Below are 22,506 nucleotides of genomic sequence, written 5' to 3' on the forward strand. Positions count from 1 at the left end.
ATCACAGGAAAAAAAATTTGCACAACATAAGATTTATTATAGAGAACGTTGGTTGGGGTCCTTTATCAAGATTAAAATGGGAAGGAGCGATGTCAGGTATATAAAGGGGAAATTAAAAAAGAAGGTGGAGGGAAGGGGCCAAGAGGTAATAGGGCACTGAACAGAAGGTTTAGAGCCACTTTAGTTTCAGTAAGAATGTTGACTGGCCATTGGATGCTGCCTGACCATCTGAGTCTCCCCAGCTTCTCTTTGCTCACTCTCAGTTCCAGCATCTGCAGGTTTTGCAGCGTCAGGAAGGGCCACACTAGCGCCCACACCTCCTCCCTTGCCACCATTTGGGGCCCCAAACACACCTTTCGAGCGAAGCAGCCCTTCACTTGTGTATCCGTGGGAGTTGTCTTCTGCATCCGGTACTCCCAGTCTGGCCCTCTCTATGTCAGAGAGAGACTGGGCGCAGACGGGGAGATCGCTTCGCTGAGCACCTTCACTCCATCTGCACCAGTGGCAGGGACCTCTCAGTAGCCAATCACTTCAATTCTGCATCCCACTCCCATGCTGACATGTCTGTCCATGGTCTCATGTATTGTCCCACCAAGACCACCCTTAAAGTGGAGGAGCAAAGGCCTTCTCCAACCGGATGGCATTAACATTAATTTTTCCGGTTTCTGCTAGACAACTCCCCGTTTTTCTACCCCTCCCTTTTCCTCAGCTCTCCACCCCCTTCCCTCTTCATTCACAGAACCATCCCCCCTTCCCCTGTTTGCTGGTGTGCCCTCCCTCCCTTATCCATCTATGACCTCCTGTCAGTGGGTCTGTGTTCCTCCCCCTACTATTCCCCTCAACATTTTGTTCAGGTGCCTGCCTACATTTTACCTTTGCTACATAAAATGCACTGTTTGACCATCTGAATTTCTCCAGCATTTGTGTTTTTACTTCAACTGCAGTGTTTGCAGATTCTCGTGTGGTTGCTTCTGAAGTTTTTGGGTTTTTTTCTGCAGAAATAACATGTTGGGAGTGGGGAGACCAACAGTTCAGGGGCAGTACACAAACGTGGAGAAACTCAGCAGGTCACGCGGCATCCACAGGAAGTAAAGGGTAACCATTGGTTCGGGCCTGGGTCCTTCATCAGGTCTGACGAAGGGCCCAATGCCTCTAGCTAGTCTTTGTAACTCTGCACTATTCTCTACCCTTCATGTTCTAATCCGCCCCTTGACTACAACTCTCAGTCCAATACATAGTGAATCTCCACCTCCTCAGCCTCATACTCAATGCCAGGTTCCTGCCATGCCCATGCCCCAAAACCTCTCTCCACAGCAACGCTGACCTTGCCTCTTGTGGCCCATTGATGAAAGACACTTTCTCTTTTCTTCATGTGCCAAAAAAAGCACAATACTTTAGATGTTCCTTTCCTCTTCTCGCCTTCCCAATCTCAACCTCTGCCCTCTCTGACGCTGAGCACTCCACAGATGCTGCCTGCCTTGCTGAGAATTTCCTTGCACTAACTTGCACTTCAAGGGCTGGACAGCCTCTACAACGGGTAATGCCTTGGGATCCTGCTTTATTGTCACTGTGGCTTCATTGTTCATACAACTTGTGGCTAAACATAATTGGTCACTACTTTTGATACCTTTGTTATCATGCCAGATGCGAATCTTCCAGATGTTACCAAGGCTGTTGTCTGTTGCAATCTGAAATATGTCCACGCTGTTCCTGTGGAAAGCACCCTCATTGTCCAAGTGTCTATGGCTGCTCTTGTCCTCCCTGCCATACAGGCTGATTCCGACGTGCGAGGAGGTCCCTGTAAATCAGTAAAGATCAATTAAATGTCAGGTGCCAACCCATTTATCCCCCTCTGTCCGAGACCCTGGTTATCGTCCTGACCACCTAAATGAGATCCTAGCTATCTCATGAGGGGTGGAAAGTCACCTTGCTTGTCCAGAGGAAGGTCAATAAAATAGCCCATGGTCCCGTTGCAATTGGGGGCGAATTTGCTGATGCTTGGTGAGATTTGCGCTGGAGGCAGCAGGAGAAAGGAATGTGGTCCTCAACCGCCTGCTGCCCCTGAAGGGACCTCCTTTCATTTTCTGCTAGACAGTGCCAGGATGGGATAGCTCCCTTTGAGAGGCACACAAGAGAAAAGCTTTTCCCTGCATCTTGGTTATAGGCAACAATAATAAATAAAACTACATGTAATAGAGATTCTGAGATTGCTGGAGATTCAAAGGCCAAGTATCATGTGGCTCAGTGGGAGATGTTCCCAAGTAGGATGGAAATTCTCAACTAGACATTGGGTGGAAGCTTGTCATTGATGTTTAATGGTAAATTAACAGTAACCATCTTCCATTATCCTGCCTGCCATGGCTCAACAAAGCTTTACACTCATTGAGTATTAGGAGGGAACAGGAGGGTGTAGTGATGGTGGGGCAATACGACTACATCCTCTTTCTAGTGTAGTACTAATCAGAAAATAATTCAATGGAATTCTCTGCCCATTGAAGCAGTGGAGGCGACCTCAGTAAATATATTTAAGACAAGGTTGGATAGATTTTTTTTAAATACACACAGTAGGGGAATTAAGGGATATGGGGAAAAGGAGCCCATCATCAGATCTGCCAGGATCTTACTGAATGGCGGAGCAGGCTCAACCAGCCAGATGGCTGACTCCTGCTCTTATTTCTTGTGTTCCTATGAAATTTCAATGAATGCCAACAGGGATATGGTAGCACTGAGATTAAGTAGTGGTCAACTAAATAGTACAGAACAAAAATAAACAAACCACTGAAACAACTCAGCAGATTGGGGTAGGGAAGGAATCATGGACACTTTGGGTTGAGATCCTGCATTAAGGACTGTGTTTTTCACTCCAGATTCCAGCATCTGCAGTCTGATGCATGTCTCATTAATACAGACGCCTGGATGGTTGACCCTGACATTGGCTCAAAATCCACCATCATGGCTGGGGAACTTAAATTCAAGCAATTAAATAACTGCTGGAATAAACAAGTCAATAACAGCAACTTGGTTGTTACTCCCACAAGAAATTAGATCTGCTATCCATATCTCATTGTGACTCCTAACCCACAACAAGGTGGCTGCTTCTCTACTGCCCACTGAATGAGCCCATGATAAGTCACTGCTTCCATTGTCCGTAATGTTCATAATCAGATTTCTTGTCGGAGTACCTTCATGACACCACATACAACCCTGAAATTCTTTGGGCAAATAAGCCCAAAGAGTCCATGGGTAAATAAGAAAAACAGACCAGATACTACAGCATGGACGTGGAGCATTCCATGCGTTGAGAATTTAAGTTTCATCCCAATGAAAATTTATCTTCGATTGAGAGAAATATATTATTTAAAATTAGACATACACCCTGATAAGAGGCTCTTCTGACACACGAGCCTGAGCCGCCCAATTACACCCAAGTAACCAAGATGTCCGTGCATTTCGGAGGGTGGGAAGAAACAGGAGCACTTGAAGGAAAACCATACAGACACATGGAGAATGTAGGAACTCCTCACAGACATGGGTCACTGGCACGATAATAGTGTTGCGCTAACTCCTACACTAACCATCCAGATGAAACAAAAGGTTTAAAAAAAAATATATATATAACCTGGACTAACCACATCGATGTGATGGTCACCAGTGCTTCGCTAAATTCTTAGAAGACGAGGTAAGTTCGGCATGTCCCCCTTGGCCCTCAACAACTTCTACAGGTGCATCACCAGAAGCAAACTTGCTGCATGCATCACATTGTGGGATGGGAGCTAAGATCAGAGCAAGCTACAGAAGGTTGTGCTCTCAGCTCAGAACATCAGGCCGCATCTATATCTCCCACTACCCAGGAATGGCAGCCAACAGGCTGAAGGAACCATCACACCCCGGGTCTCTCCTCCCTCCCTCCTCCCATCAGAGAGAAGGCTCGAGTATGAAAGTGCACAGCAACAGACAGTTCCTTCCCCGCAGCCATTGGGATCCTGAAGGAACCCCACAATAGTGCCCTTGCTTGGTACAAATTGATCTTTTGTTCTATTGTAATTCTACACTCTGCAACGCTGCTCTTGTCCTTTTATGTCACAAAGATATATGTACATTAGATTTCACCTGTAAGACTGCTCACAGAAGAACTCTTCTCGCTGTACCAGGAAATAACATGACAAGAAAGCTAAACTAAACTACAATACTCGAGGTTGAAGCCTCTGTCATTGAATGTGCAAGAGTGACAACTGAGGAATATTGGTTTTGACCATCTCTTCAGTGAAGTGAGAATGAGAGAGCAAGGTCTGTGAATAAAAGGCAGGCAGATTAAGGTAAATGTGCTGATGTGAACAGAATTGGCAGCATATAATGGGGAACTATGGGAACGCAATTCCTTCCCTGTGCATGAAGAAACTGCCCAACTTAACCAATCTTGCATGAAGGATAGAGTTAGACCTCCCCCCCCCACCACACCTTTTTAATCAGGTGTCTACCAGATTTTCCTGATTCCTCAGGATGAAACATTGGTTGCCTTTTCCTTCCGATGGATGCTGCATGGCCTGCTGGGTTACTCCAGCTCCCTTTCATAGGGTACAAGAGATTGGTTACAGTGAATGCCTTACCTAAACAAAATGATTCATTTCACTGGGCTCTCACTCTATTTTTATTACCTTTATGCCACAACCTCTCCCCTGACAGGCTGCCGGGGTGTCAGGACCTGATGGATAACAGGTGCTTAATGCCATCTCCCCTCTGGCTGGGCTACGTCGGCTGAAATTTTGCTGCAATGCAGACGCCATGCCAAATAAAAAGTGCAGTGTTATTGCACAGTGACCTTTCTATTATTTTCATCCCAATGATAATAGCCCTGGGTCTTTAAATGGAACATTAATGGGGCTTTGAGTAAGCTTCACCACAGATGCATGGTTGGGGGTCCCAGCTGCCACGTTCACAAGTGCACTAGTACTTTGAAAAATCTGAACTTTTAAAGTGCTCTCTTCTTCAATGCTCCAGTAGCAATGGACACACACTCGTGCACACGCATACAAAACACGTGGCTGCACACAAAACATGCACAGCTGTGCAAAGCACACACACACATGCACCGCAAAACATGGACACCTGCACACGACACATCCAGTCGTATTCCAAAAGTGGACATCTCAGATGATTTTAATGACAAATTTAAATTTTTAAATTTAGACATACAGCTCAGTAACAAGCCCTTTTGGCCCATGAGCTCATGGCACCAAATTACACCCAAATGACCAAAAACACTGGTACATACAAACTCCTTACAGACAGTGATGAATTTGAACCCCGGTCCTGATCCCTGGTGTTGTAACAGGATTGTGTTAATTATGCAAATCGTGCTTGAGGGCAAGAAATCTGGTTTGGCTTACATGAGACTTCAACCCCACCAACGGCCACACAATTCAAGGGTCAGTAAGCCACCTCTTGTCAACACCCAATGTGCCACTCTGAGAGGCGGGTAGTGAGTTCTCGTATGGGTTACTGCTCCACACCTTCCACTTCCATGCCCTGGTACATTGCCTGGACATGCCCTGGTGCTCGGTGTCACCATCTGCTTGTTGGGGGTGGGTGGGGGGGAGGGTTGAGGAGTCCCCAGTGGTATCCCCTCTAAGCATGGATCTGACTCTTGTACATCAGGGACTTAGGGTTTCTAGGTCGGTGCACGGATCTCCCAGCTGCATACAACTTCTGTGGGCTGGAGAAGACTGTGCACCATATATACATGGAGTGTGCAAGGTTACAGCCCCTCTTCGCCTTTCTGAAGGGCTGCTCCTCGCATTCTGGTGGCATTTTAGCCCCACCTTCTTTATCTTTGTCCACTTAGTGCGGGGGGGGGGGCAGTGGGAAGGGAGGGGGACATTCTGGTAGCCTTGCTCTTGGGCCTGACAAAACTGGCCATCCATGAGTTCTTGAAGCGAATGGCAATGGGCTCCTCCTACAATGGCTATCTTCCGGGGCCTATGTTCGCATCTGGGTGTGCTTGGAATGGGAACGTGCAGTATCCACAGGAACCGCGGAGGGAGTTTCAGGAGCTTTGGGCACCATGGGGTGTACACTCCATCCTAGATAGGGATAACAACATTTTAATATCGACGTATAGTTGTCTTACAACTCATGTTTTAAATTTATTTAATTAACTTGATGTATTTGTGTTAATAAAGTATTTGTAGGGGAATAAAGGGTCAGTAAGGGATGAGAAACAAATGGTCCATGCTTGGCTGGAACCCTTCTTCTATAAAAGGCAGGTCCCCACTCCAATCAAAAATCTTCAGCCTTTGGATTAAGGTTTGTGGACCTTTCTCAGGCTAACAAAGATCTTGTGGTTCAGATCACGGAGTCTGAATGATTCCTGAGTGAGTTGCAGGCACCACTCACCCGAGCCTCGGCCCCAACCAGTCTTCACTAAGATCTCGTATTTGTAGAATCCATCCTTTCCACACAGCGGAATGATGCCCGCTCGGCTGATGTCGATCCGATCCAGTCTCCGGACAATGACGGCGGAGATGGCGTAGATGACAAAGCAGATGCCACAAGTGATGAGGACAATGTAGTTCCTTATGATGGAGGAAGGCTGAATGGAGGAAAGAGAGTGAAAGTGAGAGGGGTGGGAAAGGGAAGGGGGGGGAATGTTGAGAGAGGAGAAGGGAGATGACGATGAAGAGAGTAATAGAGAAGGGGGAGAAAGGAGGAAACGGGGGAGATAGAAGGGGATGGAGGGGAAAAGGAAGAGAAAGAAGAGTAAGAGAGAGAAAGGGAAGGAAAAGAGAGGGAGGGAGAGAAATGAGAGAGTGAGGAGGCAAAAAAGAGAGCAAGGGAAAGAGGAAGAAGGAAGGAGATAGGGAACAGGAGGAGATCGCAGGAGGGGAGGTCAGGAAGGGGAAAGGACAAGGGGGAGAGAAACATCATTAACAACCGTTACTTCATGAATCCCTGCTGTACAGTGGGAAAGCTCAGATCTGGGAAGGCTTCTGAAGTTTGTACAAGAAACCTTGTGCTTATGAGCTGACAAAACATTCGAAACGTACCACGGCTGTAGGTTAATTGGGTGTAAATTGGTCAGCATGGACTTGTGGGCCAAAATGGCCTGTTAACATGCTGTATCTCTAAATTTAAAAAAAAATAATTTTAAAGCGGAGTTGGGGTTCAGTTTGACTTTTGGAAAAGGAGAATTATGTGATCACATCGACTGCCAGCCAGCCATCTCCCACAGTTGAAGGATGAGAATATTAGTCCTCTGTACACATTTGTTGAACACTCATTGCTCATGGCCGCATTTCTGAGATTCACTCCTATTGCCCACAGTGCGACAGAATTTTTGGGAATCAAGTACAGGCATCCCTGGGTTACAACGGGATTCTGTTCCTGACAAATGTTCATCGGCTAAACAGATGGCCTCGCTGATTCGGTGATTCAGCTAGACCCAGCACTGAATGTTGTGGTTTGGGATTTTGATCTGACATTTAGATCCTTTGAGGGAGAGTCCTCATCAAGACTTAGAAACTCCCTTGTCACCAGACAATCACCAATAAACTAGAACAACACACGATCTGCTGGAGGAACAACACAGGTTAAGCAGCATCAATGGGAGAAAAGGAATGGTTGACATTTCAGGTCAGAACCCTTCATCAGGTGGACAAGAGGAGGACGGTAGCAGCAGGACACAGATTAAAATTTTAAAAATAATTAACCTAATAAAACATTCCTTTCCAATTTATATATATTAATATTTCACATTAAACTATAATCTCTATGCATGTTGCTGCAATCTTTACAATTTAATTTATAAGGTGTGCTTGTCAAGAGATCACAATCTCATGATCCAGTTCTCATCGAAGGGTGAGCAGTGGAAAGGGTGTAAGAGCTTTAAGTTCCTGGGCGTCAACATCTCTGAGGATCTGTCCTGGGGCCTCCATGTCAATGCCATCATGAAGAAGACCCACCGGTGGCTCTACGTTGTGAGGAGTTTGAGATCATCACTGAAGAATCCTACAGGTGTACCATGGAGGGAACTCTGACTGGTTGCATCACTGTCTGGTGTGGAGGTGCTGTGAACTCAGCCAGTGCCATCACAGGCATCAGACAGAATCAGAATTTATTGTCATGAAATTTGGTGTTTGCAGCGGCGTCATAGAGTAAACGTTCATATTATAACTATCGCGAGCTGATCCATTCTCCCACTCAGCCCCATTCCCCTGCCCAATAGACTTATATACCCCGACTTTTCAGATACCTATCGATCTCAGCCTTAAATACACCCAACGGCTTGGCCTAGCAAGAGAAGCTAAGGTCAAGAAACATCCATGGAGAGAAATCCTTTTTTCCCTGCTCGCCACCTTTTATAAAAAGGCTCTTTCTCTCCAGGGATGCTGCTCGAGTTCATCCAGCAGATAGATTTTTTCCGCCCCGGATTCCAGCATTCACACTCTCATTATTAGCGAGGCCAACTGATGCCATTGGGCTTGTGAGAGTTAACAGCGCCAGCTGTGGATAAAATGACTTGGAGCGAAGCAGCCCAGAGCAAAAGGAATCATCACACGGAAAAGATTTAACAAAACCACTCAGCACTGCAGCAAAACAAGAGGCTTTAAATGGGAGACACACATCATTTCCACCCTCTGCAACCATATGGAAGCCATTTGCTCTGGCTTATTGAATATGACTGCATCAGATTCTGCACCTCATTAAAACCAGGCGCCAGAACTTCAAAAACCTCTTCTATTTGAGCCAATTTCCTCTGAGCTCCTATATGGTTGAACAGATCAGTGCAGCAATAAAACTTTAATGTGGGCAAGAACTTCCCGAAGCAGCTCAGACCCTAATAAAGTTTGTCCTTGAGCTTTATAAGGGGTTCTTGATTAGCAGGAGCATGAAAGGTTATGGAGAGAAGGCCGGGCAGTGGGGCTGAGTGGGAAAACGATTATATGGTGGGGCAGAGTTGATAGGATGAATGGCCTATTTCTGCTCATGTCCTCGAGGTTACCTGCCTCAAAGAGCAGCACACAAAGTGCTGGAGGAACTCAACAGGTCAAGCAGCGTCCATGGAAAGAGACGGACATTCAACTTATGGATGGCACAGTTAAGGTAGCAATTAGAAGAGTGTTATTACGCCGCCCGCGACTGGGGTTCGAATCTGGCACTGCGTGTAAGGAGTTTGCAGGATCTCCCCATGTCTGCGAGGGTTTCCTCCAAGTGCACCATTTTTCTCCCACTGTACCAGGGGTTGAAGATCAAATGGATGTGATTGGGCAGCATGGGCCAAAAGGGTCTGTTACCGTGTTGTGTGTCAAAATTTAAATTATCGAGGCTAAAAGCTCTTCTTAGGGAATAGCACAGGCTGGTAGGTGAATAAAGGGGTGGGGGGGTTGGGGGGGGGGGTTAGGAGCCAGGAGGTGATGGGGAAAGAGGCAAAGGGCTGAGAAAAGTGCTCTCTGATAGGTAAAAGAATGGGGTGGGAGGAGCTGAAGGAAGGAAGGTGGCAGGTAAAGAAGGTGGGAGGGGGAAAGAGAAGGGGGGATGGGGTCAGAGAGATAAGGGAAAGTCAGTGGCAGGTGCATGGGTGTGAGCTACTGGACATTGGAGGTCGACAATGATGTAAAACACAGAAGTTTGCAGATGCAGAAGTAAAAACATCACTGTGTCTTTATTTTAATTTGATAATGGAGACTGCCAAGATGGAATACAAGGTGCTGTTCCTCCAATATCCACGTGGCCTCACCCTGCCAGTACACAAGGAAATGGATGGACATCAGAGTGGTAAAGGGGAGTGGAATTGTTGGCCACTGGGAGCTCCTTGCTGTTTCAGCGGACAGAGCAAAGATGCCCAATAAAGGCAATCTGCATCCAGTCCCCCCGACATAGAGGGGGCTGATCCGGGAGCAGCGACCGTCCATCAAAGAGGTATGTTTTGAAGAACGATGAAGTGCATGGAAAACTTAGCATCTGTAGATAAAAGGGCGGCAGGCCACGTGCTGGGGGAACTCAGTGAGTCAAGCAGCGTCAGTGGGAGAAGACTCCAAAACCCTTCATCAACAACTTCTCCCACTGATGCTGCTCGATCTGCTGGGTCTCTCCAGCAGATTGATTTTTGCTCCAGATTCCAGCACCTTCCCCCATCTCTCCAGGTGCTTGAGATCATTCTTTCAACCACAACCTCCCCATCTGTTTTCTTTGGAAACATAATTATCTTGGTAGAAGGGCAATGGAATAAAAGTCTTCAATTTTCATCCGTGAAACATTTTTACGTGGAAGCCACTCACCGTGAACAGTGGGTAAGAAAAGGTCTGCTCACTCGGAAGGTGACAAATGGGAATGATCCTCACCAAAATTCTGGTCAACTCTGTGCAAAGGACCATTCTATCCACAGGACCCTAGATACCAGTTATAACATTGCAGTTTGGCTGAAAAGATAAAGGGGAAACGAAGAAAATCTATTATTCACAAGCTGTTTTCTTACAGCTGTGGTGATCCAGAAGGTTTTAGAAGGATATGGGCCAAATAGGACTAGCCTGGAATGCCAAAATGGGGAGTGTTGTAGAGCAGGGGGATCAGGGAGTACATGTACACAGTACCTTGAAAGTGGTGTCACAGGTGGTCAGAGGATGGAATTTGGGAGGTCATGTTGCAGTTCTATAAGACATTGATGTGGTCCCATTTGGATCACATTGAAATCCTTGATATTCGGCACCTATGGGGGATTGGTGGATAGATACCAGATACCAGGGATTTTACTGTGATCCGAATGGAGCCACACCAATATGTTGCGCGATTGGTGGATTAATGGTGAGGCATGCCAATTTTAAACTCCCGGTTGTGTTTTTTTTTAAAACCTATTTTTTCTTGCAACTTTTTTTGCTGATTGCTTGAATTCCTGATATCAGGGAATGTTGGTCACTGTGATACAGGAAAAATGTTGTCAATCTGCAGAGGGTGCAGAGAAGATGTATGGGATGTTGCCAGGACTCGGGGGCCTGAGCTACAGGGAGAGGTTGAGCAGGCTGGAGAACAGGAGGATGAAGGGTGATCTTATAGAGGTGGACACCATCATGAGAGAAATAGATTGGGTGAAGGCAGAGAGTGTTTTGTCCAGAGCAGGGAACTCAGTAACCAGTGGACATATTTAACAGGAACCTGAGAGTAACTTTTTACATAGAAGGTGGTGGGTTTATGGAACGGGATGCCAGAGGAGGTGGTTGAGGCAGGTACTACTGAAGTCTTTCAGGAAAAAATGGACGAATACCTGGATAAGATGGGTTTAGACGGGTAAGGGCCGAACGTAGTCATTTTGGTTGGCATGGGAAAGTTGAGCCAAAGGGCTCTATGGTACAGATGAATTGAGCTGAAGGGCCTGTTCTCTGCCATTGTCTCGATGGTCTGGGTTCGATTCTGACCTCGGGTCTTTATTCTCCCTGTGACCGTGTGGGTTTTCTCCCTCATCTCAAAGATTAACTGGCTCGTATAAATGACCCTTCAGTTTGGGTGAGTGGAAAAATGAATCAAAGGGGTGTTCAAGATTCCTTTGTTGTCATGTAATAGTACAGAACATGTTTTTCTTTCTTTGGCTTGGCTTCGCGGACGAAGATTTATGGAGGGGTAATGTCCACATCAGCTGCAGGCTCGTTTGTGGCAGAACATGTAATATTACATGAAATTTGCCTTCTGCCTGCTGTAAGACAGCGTCACCATTAGTGTCACTGTCATCTGTTACAATAAGAAAGGGAAGCAAAAGGTGTTGATGGACTTTGAGAGAGAATTAGTTGATGGGCTAATGGAAGAGGGGATGGAGTAAAAACGATGCTGAGATACTCAGCAGGTTAAACAGCGGACTTTATACAGTAAAGATAAGGATACATAACCAACGTTTTGGGCTTGAGCCCTTCATCAAGGGACAAGCAAACATCAGTTGCACCCAAACAAAATGGTAAGGAAGGGAGGGGGCAGGGGAGGTGCATGATCCCAAAAGCAGGGGTGGGGCACCAGCAAGCAAGAAGAGGAGGGATTGCATGGAGAGGGAAGGGGGTGGAGAGCTGCAGGAAAAAAGACAGAGGGATGGGGAAAATAGGGAGAATGGGAAGCAGATGAGCAGAAACCGGTTGGAGAGTGCCCAGACGGAAAATTAAGTGTTGTTCCTCCAGCTTATGAGCGGAGTTAATGGGACAGTTCACAAGGCCATTGAGAGACATGTCAGTGTGGGAGTGGGAGAGGGGATGGAACTGATGGGATTACTCTGCTGGCCATCTGCATCGACCTGATGGGTTGGATGGCTTCCGTCTACATCACAAGCAGCCAGTGAAGGATGAGCACTGACAAACAGAGCCAAGAATCTCACACAAGCATCAACTTTCAATGAATCACACAGCATCAGATTACTTCAGTAGTCTTCCTGATCTTCAGTGAGAGCGGAGTGTTTTTAAACGCCAGCCCAGTGTCCTGATCACACAGATCTCGGCTGCTGCCCATTGCAGAACTGCAGGGTTGCAACACTGCCATGGTGACAAACATTTTAGATCCCACTGTAAAATAGCTCTTCTGAGCTCTCACAATGGGGATAGAAGACTACAACACTACTTCAAAGAACAGAGGGATTTCATCTTATGTTGTCATTTAGAACATTACAGCTGACCTTTATATTCCTACCAAAACACAAACTAAATCCTTCCCACCTCCACACCCACTATTTTCTTTCATCCACATGCCTCTTAAATGCCCCTAATGTTTCAGCCCCCATCGGCACCCCTGGCAAACATCCCAGGCACCAACAACTTACCCCTGATGTCTTTCCTAAACATTCCTCACTTCACTTTGTACAGATACCCTCTAGTGCTTGCTATTCCCATCTCCCTTAAACAAAGACAGTTTGGCCCATCCAGTCTGTGCCAGTCCACAGAACCATATCATGCTCCACTAACTTTCCCTGGAACTCATCCCTTCCACATTCCCATCAGCTCTCCCTGACTCTACCACTCTGTCATGGTAAGGAAGGGAGGGGGCAGGGGAGGTGCATGATCCCAAAAGCAGGGGTTGGGCACCAGCAAGCAAGGAGAGGAGGGATAGATGATGAGCCACTGACCAATTAATTCCCCCCCTCCTTCAATATCAATAAAGCAGATTGTCCAGTCATATGATATGGTTATATGTGTGCATCTTGCTACTTCACTAGCATTAAGACACTTCTGATCACGGGACGGTAGCCACAAGTCCCAATGCAAATGTAATCTACCAATTTCCTTTCTATTTAATTGCGTGCACCAATACTTAATTATTTTTTTGTCAAGTTTATGTGATTTGTAAAGTTACATCTTTAGACGACTGGTTGCCTGGAGATCAGGGAGGGTTTGGCCTGGCCATTCAGTGAGACTGGGTGGAGGACAGGCCTGGCCATTCATTCAATGGGACTGGGTGGAGGTAGTTGTTACCATGGAGCTCTAAGTTACTGGCTCCTTCCCAAGTGCAGATGGAGCATACACACTGTTTGCTTGGATCACCCCCCACCCCCCCCACTTTCCCACAGATGTTCTGCCAGCATTTCGAGAGGCTGCAACAGATGTGAGAAAGAACATTACAGCACAGAAGCAGGCCCCCTTTGTCCTTTCTAGTCTGCGTTGAACCATTTTTTTGCCAAGTCCCACTGATCTGCACCCAGACCATAGCTCTCCACACCTCTCCCATCCGAGCCCACATTCACCACCTCAGCTGGCAGCTCATTCCACACTCCCACCACTCCCTGTGTGAAGAAGTTCCCCCTCATCTTCCCCTAAACTTTTCCCCTTCAACTCTTAACCCATGTCCTCTGGTTGTATCTCACCACCCTAAGTGGAAAAAGCTTACGTATATTTACTCTGTCTATGCCCCTCATAATTTTAAAAACCTCCAACAAATCTCCCCTCATTCTTATACCCTCCAGGAAATAAAGTCCTCCTCTCATGGCGGCTACACACAAGAACCAAGAAGTGATCACAATTCAGAGGTGAATCTTAGTTCCTTTAGAACAGGAAACAAGGGTGACTTGCTCCTGCAATGCAGAACCACCTCCCGAGTATTTCACAAGGGAGTTTCCGGGCACAGCTGTGTAACCTGAAGCAGAGCTATTTGGACCGTGATCCGAAGCTCAGATAAACAGATTGAATCGAAGGAGAATAAGGCACGGTGGCAATGCAGGCAGTGCTGTTACCTTACAGCTGCAGAAATTCGATCCTGACGACCAACACTGCCTGTGCAGAGGATGCATGTTCTCCCTCCCCCAGGTTTCCTCCCACATCCCTGAGACCCACTGGTTGCTGGGTTCATTCCTGGCTGTAAATTGCTTCTTGAATAGATTTGTGTCTGGGGAGAGTTGTGGCCATGTGAGGGAGAACGGACCATAGCGAGGAATGGGACGAAGGAAGGGATTGGTGGAGAATGGATGGCCTCCTTCACCATCTGGTTAATTGCCCACTGTAAATCAGGAGGGTGGTGCGAGAATGAAGGAGAATTGATAGCCACAAGAGATAAAACGGACCAACGGGAAATGAATGGAGGAAGGGGATGATATTGGAGCAAGAGTCAGCATAAACTTGATGGGCCGATTGGCCATCTATGTTTTTTGAAACTTTTTTTTTAGAAAGAGCCTTGGCAGCACAGACAGCAATGAGTAGCCACAGAAATCAGAGCTCGACACTCAGAAATCAGCAAAATGCAGAGATTTCAGAGTGAAACATGGAATCTGCACGTGATTGTAGACAAAGCACAGAAATGCTAGAGGAACTCGGTAGGTCTCGTAGAGTCCAAGGGAGGTAAAGATATATAACCAATGTTTTGGGCCCGAGCTGTCTGAATTAAAAGGTTGGGGAGAAGGGACTAAAGGGTGGATGGGGCAGGAGAACAGACGAACAGACAAAAGGCATTAATTGGACATGGATGGGGCACAAAAGGTGAGAATTGACTGGGGGAAGGAGGGTGTTTTTGGCTCTGTGAAAGCAGAGCTGGGGGAAAAGGAGAAAGAGGGAAAATGGGGTGAGAGAGAGAGAGAGAAAGATTGCACGAGAGATAGAGGAAAGGAGACACCCCTTTTACAAAGAGATCCCACTCAACTGGTGTGTCAACAACCTGCGTTTAAAGACAGGTTGGGTCGAATCAGGTCGTTCACACTGAACCAAGAAAAGCCAAGTCAACGCGATCTTTTACATAGGGACCCAGCATCCCGGGAAAGATTGGGGGGGGGGGGGTAATGGAAACCAAATACCTTGTAGAAGGGCTGAAGCCAAAAATGTCAGTTATCTATCCTATGGCTGCTGCGAGACCGTCGAGTTTCTCCAGCGTCTCTGTGTTCTTACAGAGATTCGGGGGCTGGGTGGTCTTTCTACTTTGTACTCACAGGGTTGATGAAGACAACGGAGTTGGGTGGCACAAAGAGGCTGGCTCCAAAGGCAGTCAGGTGTTGAGTCAGGCACACGGCGATATCCGGCGTGGTATCTTCCAATGGCACAATCCCATCTGTCTTCCAACTCATTGCTGTCATGTTGAAGTACTGGCAGAGGGAAGTATACACCCCGACGGACGCTTGCACAGAGCATGAGGTGTAATAGTTCGTGATGTTCAAATAATAGTCTTTGGTTGTATCCTCCACACTGAAATTATCAACAGAGTTGAAGTAAATACAGATGCACAATCCTTTATCCAGACCTCTAAAATCCGGAAAGCTCCAAATCTGGCAAGTGGGGAGAGAGACGACAGCACGAGTTGGGCGGGCGAGGGGAGAGACTGGCAGCGCGAGTCAGGTGGGTGAGGGGGAGATGGCAGCATGAGTCAGGCAGGCGAGGGGGGGGGGAGACCAGCAGCGCGAGTTGGGCGGGCGAGGGAAAAGACCAGCAGCGCAACTGGAATGGGGGGGGGGGGGGGGTGGATATGGCAGCACATTTCGGGTGGGTTTAAATCTGGCTTTCCGAAATCCGGAAAAATCCAAAATTCGGAACACACTGTTCCCCAAGGGTTCCGGGCAAAGAATTGTGTACCTGTAATTGTACTTGGATTGCAATTGTGGATACCCATCCTCTCTCATGGGTGTAGGCACACGTATGCACAAGTGCACACATCGGATGCATTCACACAAAGAGACACACTCATATTCATGTCACACATACTGTATGCGTGCTCAAAGACATAGCCATGCACACACTCAGTACACAAACATGCACACACATGTACACACATTGAGAGAAATACACATACACGTGTGCACACACAAATAGTTGCACATCACACATGTGCACACAAACCATATTTGCACATACACACAGACAAGACACAGGTATGTGCACCCACTTGCATGCACACACAAATGTACATAGACATGAATGTCCACACAGAACACAGAAATCAAACAGATTCACAAAGTGATATCCACACAGGAAGCATTGCTTTTCAAAGTCTCTCTCCTGTAATTCCCCCTGATTCTGAGACAAGGATGAAATGCCAGTGCTGTTGAAGCCCAGGGCTGCTTGAATATCCAACTCCTTCCAGCTCCCAACAGTGCTGGAATCCCGTCAGGGTTCAATTTGTCCATCCACTTACCTTCTGTCATCGCACAGAGAAGGCTAACAAGATTGCCAAATACCTGACGCCCGATGATCACAGGCATGGACTTAACATCGTGACCTGGATTCTGAGTTGCTGGGCGGCTAGTTATGGATTCTGAAGGAAGTGCCAATAATTACAGGTTTGCTTGCCTATTTAATTTTTTTAAATTTAGAGATACAGCATGGTAACAGGCCCTAACAGCCTGTGCTGCCCCAAATGCACTCATATGACCAATTAACATACTAACCCCGTGCGACTTTGGAATGCAGGAGGAAACCGGAGCACCCGGAGGAAACCCATGCAGGTTGTAGGAATACGGTGTCAGATTTGAACCTGGGTTGCTGGCTCCATAAAGAAAGACTGGATAAGCTTGGGCCTTTTTCCCTTTTGGAAGTTATTAAAGTCTCGAGGGCACAGGTGAGGTAAATAGTCAAATTCTTTTTTCAAGGGTGGTTGTGTATAAAACTCAAGGGCATAGATTTAAGGTGAGAGAGAAAGGGTGTAAAGGAGAATTGGAGTTTTCCACACAGATGGCGGTGGGTAAACAAAATGAGCTCTCATAGGAAGTGGTAGAGGGAGGTACATCAAAAACATTTAGAGAACCTCTTCAATTTCTGTTACCTCCCTCTTCCAAGCTCTCATTTTCCCTATCCCTCCATCTCCTTTCCTCCTGCTCCCCAACCCATTCCTTCGATCAGAGTGCTACCGCCTCCCCCGTAACTTCGCAAAACCCCTCCCGCATGTATGCGGTAGCATGATTAGTATAGCTGTCATCTCTCTGACATGTATGTTATGGGGTTCAAATTTGGCGCTGTCTGTAAGAAGTTTGTAATGTGCTCCCTGTGTCTGCAAGGGTTTCTTCCAGGTGCTCCGGTCTCCTGCCACCCTTCAAAATGTACAGGGTTTGTAGGCCAATTGGGTGTAATTGGACGGCACAGGCTCGTGGGCTGGAAGGGCCTGTTACCATGCTGTATTAAAAAAAAGGATCTGTCAGCCTGTGCTCCTCTCCCCCTACAACTTTTAATTCAATCATCTAACTGCTTTTCTAGATTTCCGCAATGTTGCCTGCCTTTTACTTCCCTTGGATTCTGCGTGACCTGCCGAGTTTCTCCAACACTTTTGTGTGCATTGGACTAGACCCCAATGTCTGCAGGTTTCTTAGTTTAACTAGAGAGCTACAGGGATGGACGTGGAACTAGCTCAGGTCACCAATGGGACCAAGTTGAGCCAAATATTCTGTTTCCGTGCTGTCTAGTTCTTATGATTAAGGAAATCCTTACTCCGGAGACAAGAAGAAGGTGTAGAGCTTGTGATCTGATCCTCTCACTGAATCCAAATAGATCCTCTTCTTGGCTTTGAAATTCTGCTCATTTGGTTTTGTTGAATTGTGAAGGAATGCCTGTATAAAGGGCTTCTCTTCCTTTGCCGTGCAAGTTCCAGTATCTGCATCAGAACAGAGAGATACACATTAGAAACCTCCACAATATTTCACCTCGTGTTCCTATCCTCTGAAACTCTTCAGTTTGTGAGGTACATACCGTTTAAAACTGTATACATGACCTTAATATGGAGGCTGGCCCTTTCATTTAAGTTCCTGGAAGTAATGTTCACCATCACAGATTTACGTGCGGCAATAACTGTGGTATTGATCGTGACGTTTCTAACCCCAGTATTGGCCGACACTGTAACCGTGATGGCCTTCTCCGAATCCAGGCTCTCGATCGGAATCTGTGAGCCGTTGTCCATCTTGAACTCGATGGATGCCACCTTGCTGGAGATGGTGTAGTTCTTGATGTAGCCGTAGGGAAAGGGATTGGAGTCCACCAGGAACATGACTTGGGTCACATCGCTGATGTTGGAGAACAGGCTGTTGAAGGACGGCGGGATGGAAAATTGGCAGCCTGACTTGTTGGCGAAGCAGAGCAAGTGGCCTGGGTCAGCGCGTTTGCCCTGAGCCCGCATCCTGGAGCCCGACACACTCAAGGGCTCTTCATTCAGGACCCGCGTGCCCATCAGAATCTGCATTAGCTTCATGGACAGATCGTAAGCCCTGGTGGCCACCAGTTCTGGCTTGCTGGTCAGTGGATGGTTGTTCTTGTTCACCAATGGAACCAACTGGTTGGTTATGTCAATCAGGCCTCCTGTAGAACAAACAAACTGGTCAGGCTTTTCTGCACAAGCGGGATTATTGGAGCCAGAAGTTAAAACAAAACACACTAGAGGGGAGGATGATTTTTCTCAACAACATCCAATGAATGAGGAATTTTCTCTAACCAGAAAACTATGGTGGTTAAAACATTGAAAGTAAAACCCCTGTTATCCAGAATTCAAGGAACTGACAACCTCAAGCATCTAGCAAAAAAAACCCCGAGGATAAATAAGAATAAATAAAAATTTAAATTATAATTTCACATGGTGAAAGTAAATGTTCTCTGAAATAATACATAAACCTTTTGTGAAGATAGGAGCAAATATTCAGCCAGTGGTGGGCCTTGGTCGTGCTTTGCTCATTAGAGATGTTTGAATAAAGTTGTGTTTGAATAAAATGGCGTCGACCAGGTTGAAGAGCTGGTTGATGCCGCTCGCCGTTGGGGTGACTCTCTTCAAGAGTCTTCTTATCCCACTTAGTAAGTCTTTACCTTTATTAGTATGTTATATATTAGTAAGGCCTTATCTGTAAACTTGGTTTGGGGGGGCAGAGTAATTATGATGTTATAGTTTGTCTCTCAGGCGGCTCTGTTGAGAATCGCAGCAGATGCAGTGAGGGTTAAATATTTTCAAAGAACGTGAATGAAAATAAAGTGCTTTAAGGTTTATATATTCATGCAATTGATGTTTGTTCAAGGTAAGTACAGTATAGTATTTATGTCTTTTAAATTGTTTATTCTTATTGCAAGTGCTTTAAGTAGAAATTGTAAGAGTGAATCTCAAACAACTAGAAAACTCGCTTATCCGGCATCTACCAATCCCTGTAGGTGCCGGATACCAGGGGGTTTTATTGTATATTTACACGTGAAGTGAGTGTTATTGCCTCTGACTTGTCGTGTACCTCTAGGATGTGGTACTGGGGCCAGACCACAATATCTGATAGCGGAGGATATATCCAGCAGCTCGGCAGGACAATGGACCAGAGCAATTACACGCTGTGGCACTTACAGGACAGCAACTGGCTGGACAGAAAGTGAGTGTCGTTTCACTGAGCATCACCAACAATAGGAGTGAAATGCAAAAGTCTGCAGGCTCGGTAATTGTAGCAGACACACAAAAAATTGCTGGAGGAACTCAGCGGGTTGCGCAGCGTTCACAGGAGGTAAAGAAGGGCTCAGTCCCGAAATGTCAGTTGTACATCGTTACCTCCTATGGACTCTGCGCAACCTGCTGTCTTTGTATTTTTACTAAAATAAACCAAAAGGTTCTGCTTTTCTGAACAGCTGGCTTTTCAGGTGCCGCAAGATCACGGCTGAGATGCACATACTTCTACACTACGGGAGATGTGGGGATTAAAGAGGAAAATGGAGCTGATAGGACATGATATGGACATATTGCCTTACACGAAGATAATGTACAAATGCACCAAATTTCTTACTTGCTCTGGCCAAACAGATATGTAAGATATACCATCTACAATAATATAAATGACCACAATGTACCATGAGATTAAAAAAAAATAGGTAATAAATATAAAAGGAAAGATTAATCAAGATTTACAGATGCCAATTGTGCAAAAGGAAATGTGATACTTCAAGGGGCTGACAGATCTTTTGAAGGTCCTGGTGTAGTTTATGATTAGGGGAGTAAGAGACTGATGGTTGTTGGGTAAAAAAACCCTGTCTTGAACCTAGAGGTGCTGGACTTTAGACTTCTGTTATTTCTACCCGAAGATAGCAGTGAGAAGAGGTTGTGATGAGGGCTCTTTATGATAATGGCTGCCTCCTTGTGGCAACGGCTCACTCAGATGCTTGCAATGGAGCTGAGACCTAGATAATAATGGTCACGATCTAACTGCAGGTGGTGGGGTCACACGAGCTACTCCTGGTCTTTACGTATTGCACCTTAAACAATCTTAAGAAGAGCTGTCACTAAACCACCAAGGAAAATGGAGCAGATGATCAAAGGTTTTAAGTGGTTAGGGGGCGATATGGTTGCTGAAGTGGTTAGGGGGCAGTATGGTTGGTGTAGTGATAAGGGGGCAGTGTGATTGGCATAGTGGTTAGGGGGCAGTATGGTTGGTGCAGTGGTTGGGGGTGGTATGTTTGGTGCAGTGGTTGGGGGTGGTATGGTTGGTGCAGTGGTTGGGGGTGGTATGGTTGGTGCAGTGGTTGGGGGTGGTATGGTTGGTGCAGTGGTTGGGGGTGGTATGGTTGGTGCAGTGGTTTGAGGTGGTATGTTTGGTGCAGTGGTTGGGGGTGGTATGGTTGGTGCAGTGGTTGGGGGCGGAATTGTTGGTGCAGTGGTTGGGGGCGGAATGGTTGGTGCAGTGGTTGGGGGCGGAATGGTTGGTGCAGTGGTTGGGGGTGGTATGGTTGGTGCAGTGGTTGGGGGTGGTATGGTTGGTGCAGTGGTTGGGGGTGATATGTTTGGTGCAGTGGTTGGGGGTGGTATGGTTGGTGCAGTGGTTGGGGGTGGTATGGTTGGTGCAGTGGTTGGGGGTGGTATGGTTGGTGCAGTGGTTGGGGGCGGAATGGTTGGTGTAGTGGTTAGGGGGCAGTGTGGTTGGTGCAGTGGTTAGGGGGTGGTATGATTGGCATAGTGGTTAGCACAATGCCTTTACAGCACCAGTGATCGGGAACGGACTGGGGTCGAATCCCACGCTGTCTGTAAGAAGTTTGTATGTTCTCCCTGTGTCTGTGTGAGTTTTCTCCAAGGATCTTGTTTTCTCCCACCTTTCAAAATGCACTGGGGATGTAGGTTAATGAGGTATAGGTTAATGGGGTGTAAATTTGGCGGCACGGACTCATGGGATGAAATGGCCTGTTACCGTGCTGTATGTCCAAATTTAAATTTAAATAAAATTAATGGAGCATCTGTAGGGAGTTGTGAGGCGGAGTGGGTGACGGTTTTTCGGAAGGGAGTTCCAGACTGTAGGGGCTTGGCCACCAAAGGTACAGCCCCCCATGGTGATGCAGTTAAATTTGGGCAGAAATTAGTGAGAAATAGGAGCAGGGGTCGGCCATCTGGTCCACCATGCCTGCTCCACCATTCAACAAGATCATGGCTAATCTGGCTCTGGACACAACTCCACAGCCACCTGTTCCCCATAACCCTTAATTCTCCTATTTTTCAAAAATCTATCTAAATGTGTCATAAATACATTGAACGAGGCACTGCTTCCTGGGGTAGAGAATCCCACAGATTCACTCCTCTCCAGGAGAAGCAGTTCTTCCTCATCTCCATTCCACGAATCTTGAGGGTATGTCCCCTAGTTCTAATCTCACCTTCCAGTGGAGATCGCTTTCTCCTTCTATCTGATCTATCATAATTTTTTTCTCAGATTCTCTCTCATTCGTCTCAAGAGGTTATGGGGCTAGAGGAAGCAAATCTGCACTCACTGTGTATTATAGACGGGACTCTGAGCCACGTCGCACCTAAATCAATGGAAGCAAATATCAGGAAGTATGTGGAAGGAAGGAGTAAGATAGATCAGCTGGTTGAGTGGAGCCACCACAAGAACCTCGCACTGAACGTTAGCAAAACTAAGGAACTGATGGTTTCAGTTTAGGGAGGGGAAACCAGGAGACCATAAACTAGTCCTCATCGAGGGGTCAACAGAGAAAAGGGTAAAGAACTTCAGATTCCTGGATGTCAACATCTCTGGGGCTGTCATGTTGATGCAATCACGAGGAAGGCTCGCCAGTGGCTACATTTCATTCGGAGTTTGAGAAGATTTGGTGTGTCACTAAAGACTCTTGCAAATTTCTACAGTTAATACTACAGAGA

The 22,506-nt window shown here is 46.6% G+C and overlaps 1 protein-coding gene across 2 annotated transcripts in view; it reads right to left on the reverse strand.

Annotated features, from left to right (window-relative positions):
• The window catches only part of pkd1a (polycystic kidney disease 1a), a 196,815-nt gene that overhangs the window by 60,074 nt on the left and 114,235 nt on the right, over positions 1-22,506 (reverse strand). For both annotated transcript variants that reach the window (XM_069906488.1, XM_069906486.1), the window contains exons 24-28: positions 18,108-18,710; positions 17,850-18,012; positions 15,368-15,620; positions 6,394-6,589; positions 1,628-1,798 (exon numbers count right to left, since the gene is read on the reverse strand). In XM_069906488.1, coding sequence (XP_069762589.1) covers positions 1,628-1,798; positions 6,394-6,589; positions 15,368-15,620; positions 17,850-18,012; positions 18,108-18,710 — 1,386 coding nt within the window. The remainder of the gene's footprint in view (positions 1-1,627; positions 1,799-6,393; positions 6,590-15,367; positions 15,621-17,849; positions 18,013-18,107; positions 18,711-22,506) is intronic.

This window comes from Narcine bancroftii, chromosome 12 (assembly GCF_036971445.1).
Source record: "Narcine bancroftii isolate sNarBan1 chromosome 12, sNarBan1.hap1, whole genome shotgun sequence".
Classification (NCBI taxonomy): Eukaryota; Metazoa; Chordata; class Chondrichthyes; order Torpediniformes; family Narcinidae; genus Narcine; species Narcine bancroftii.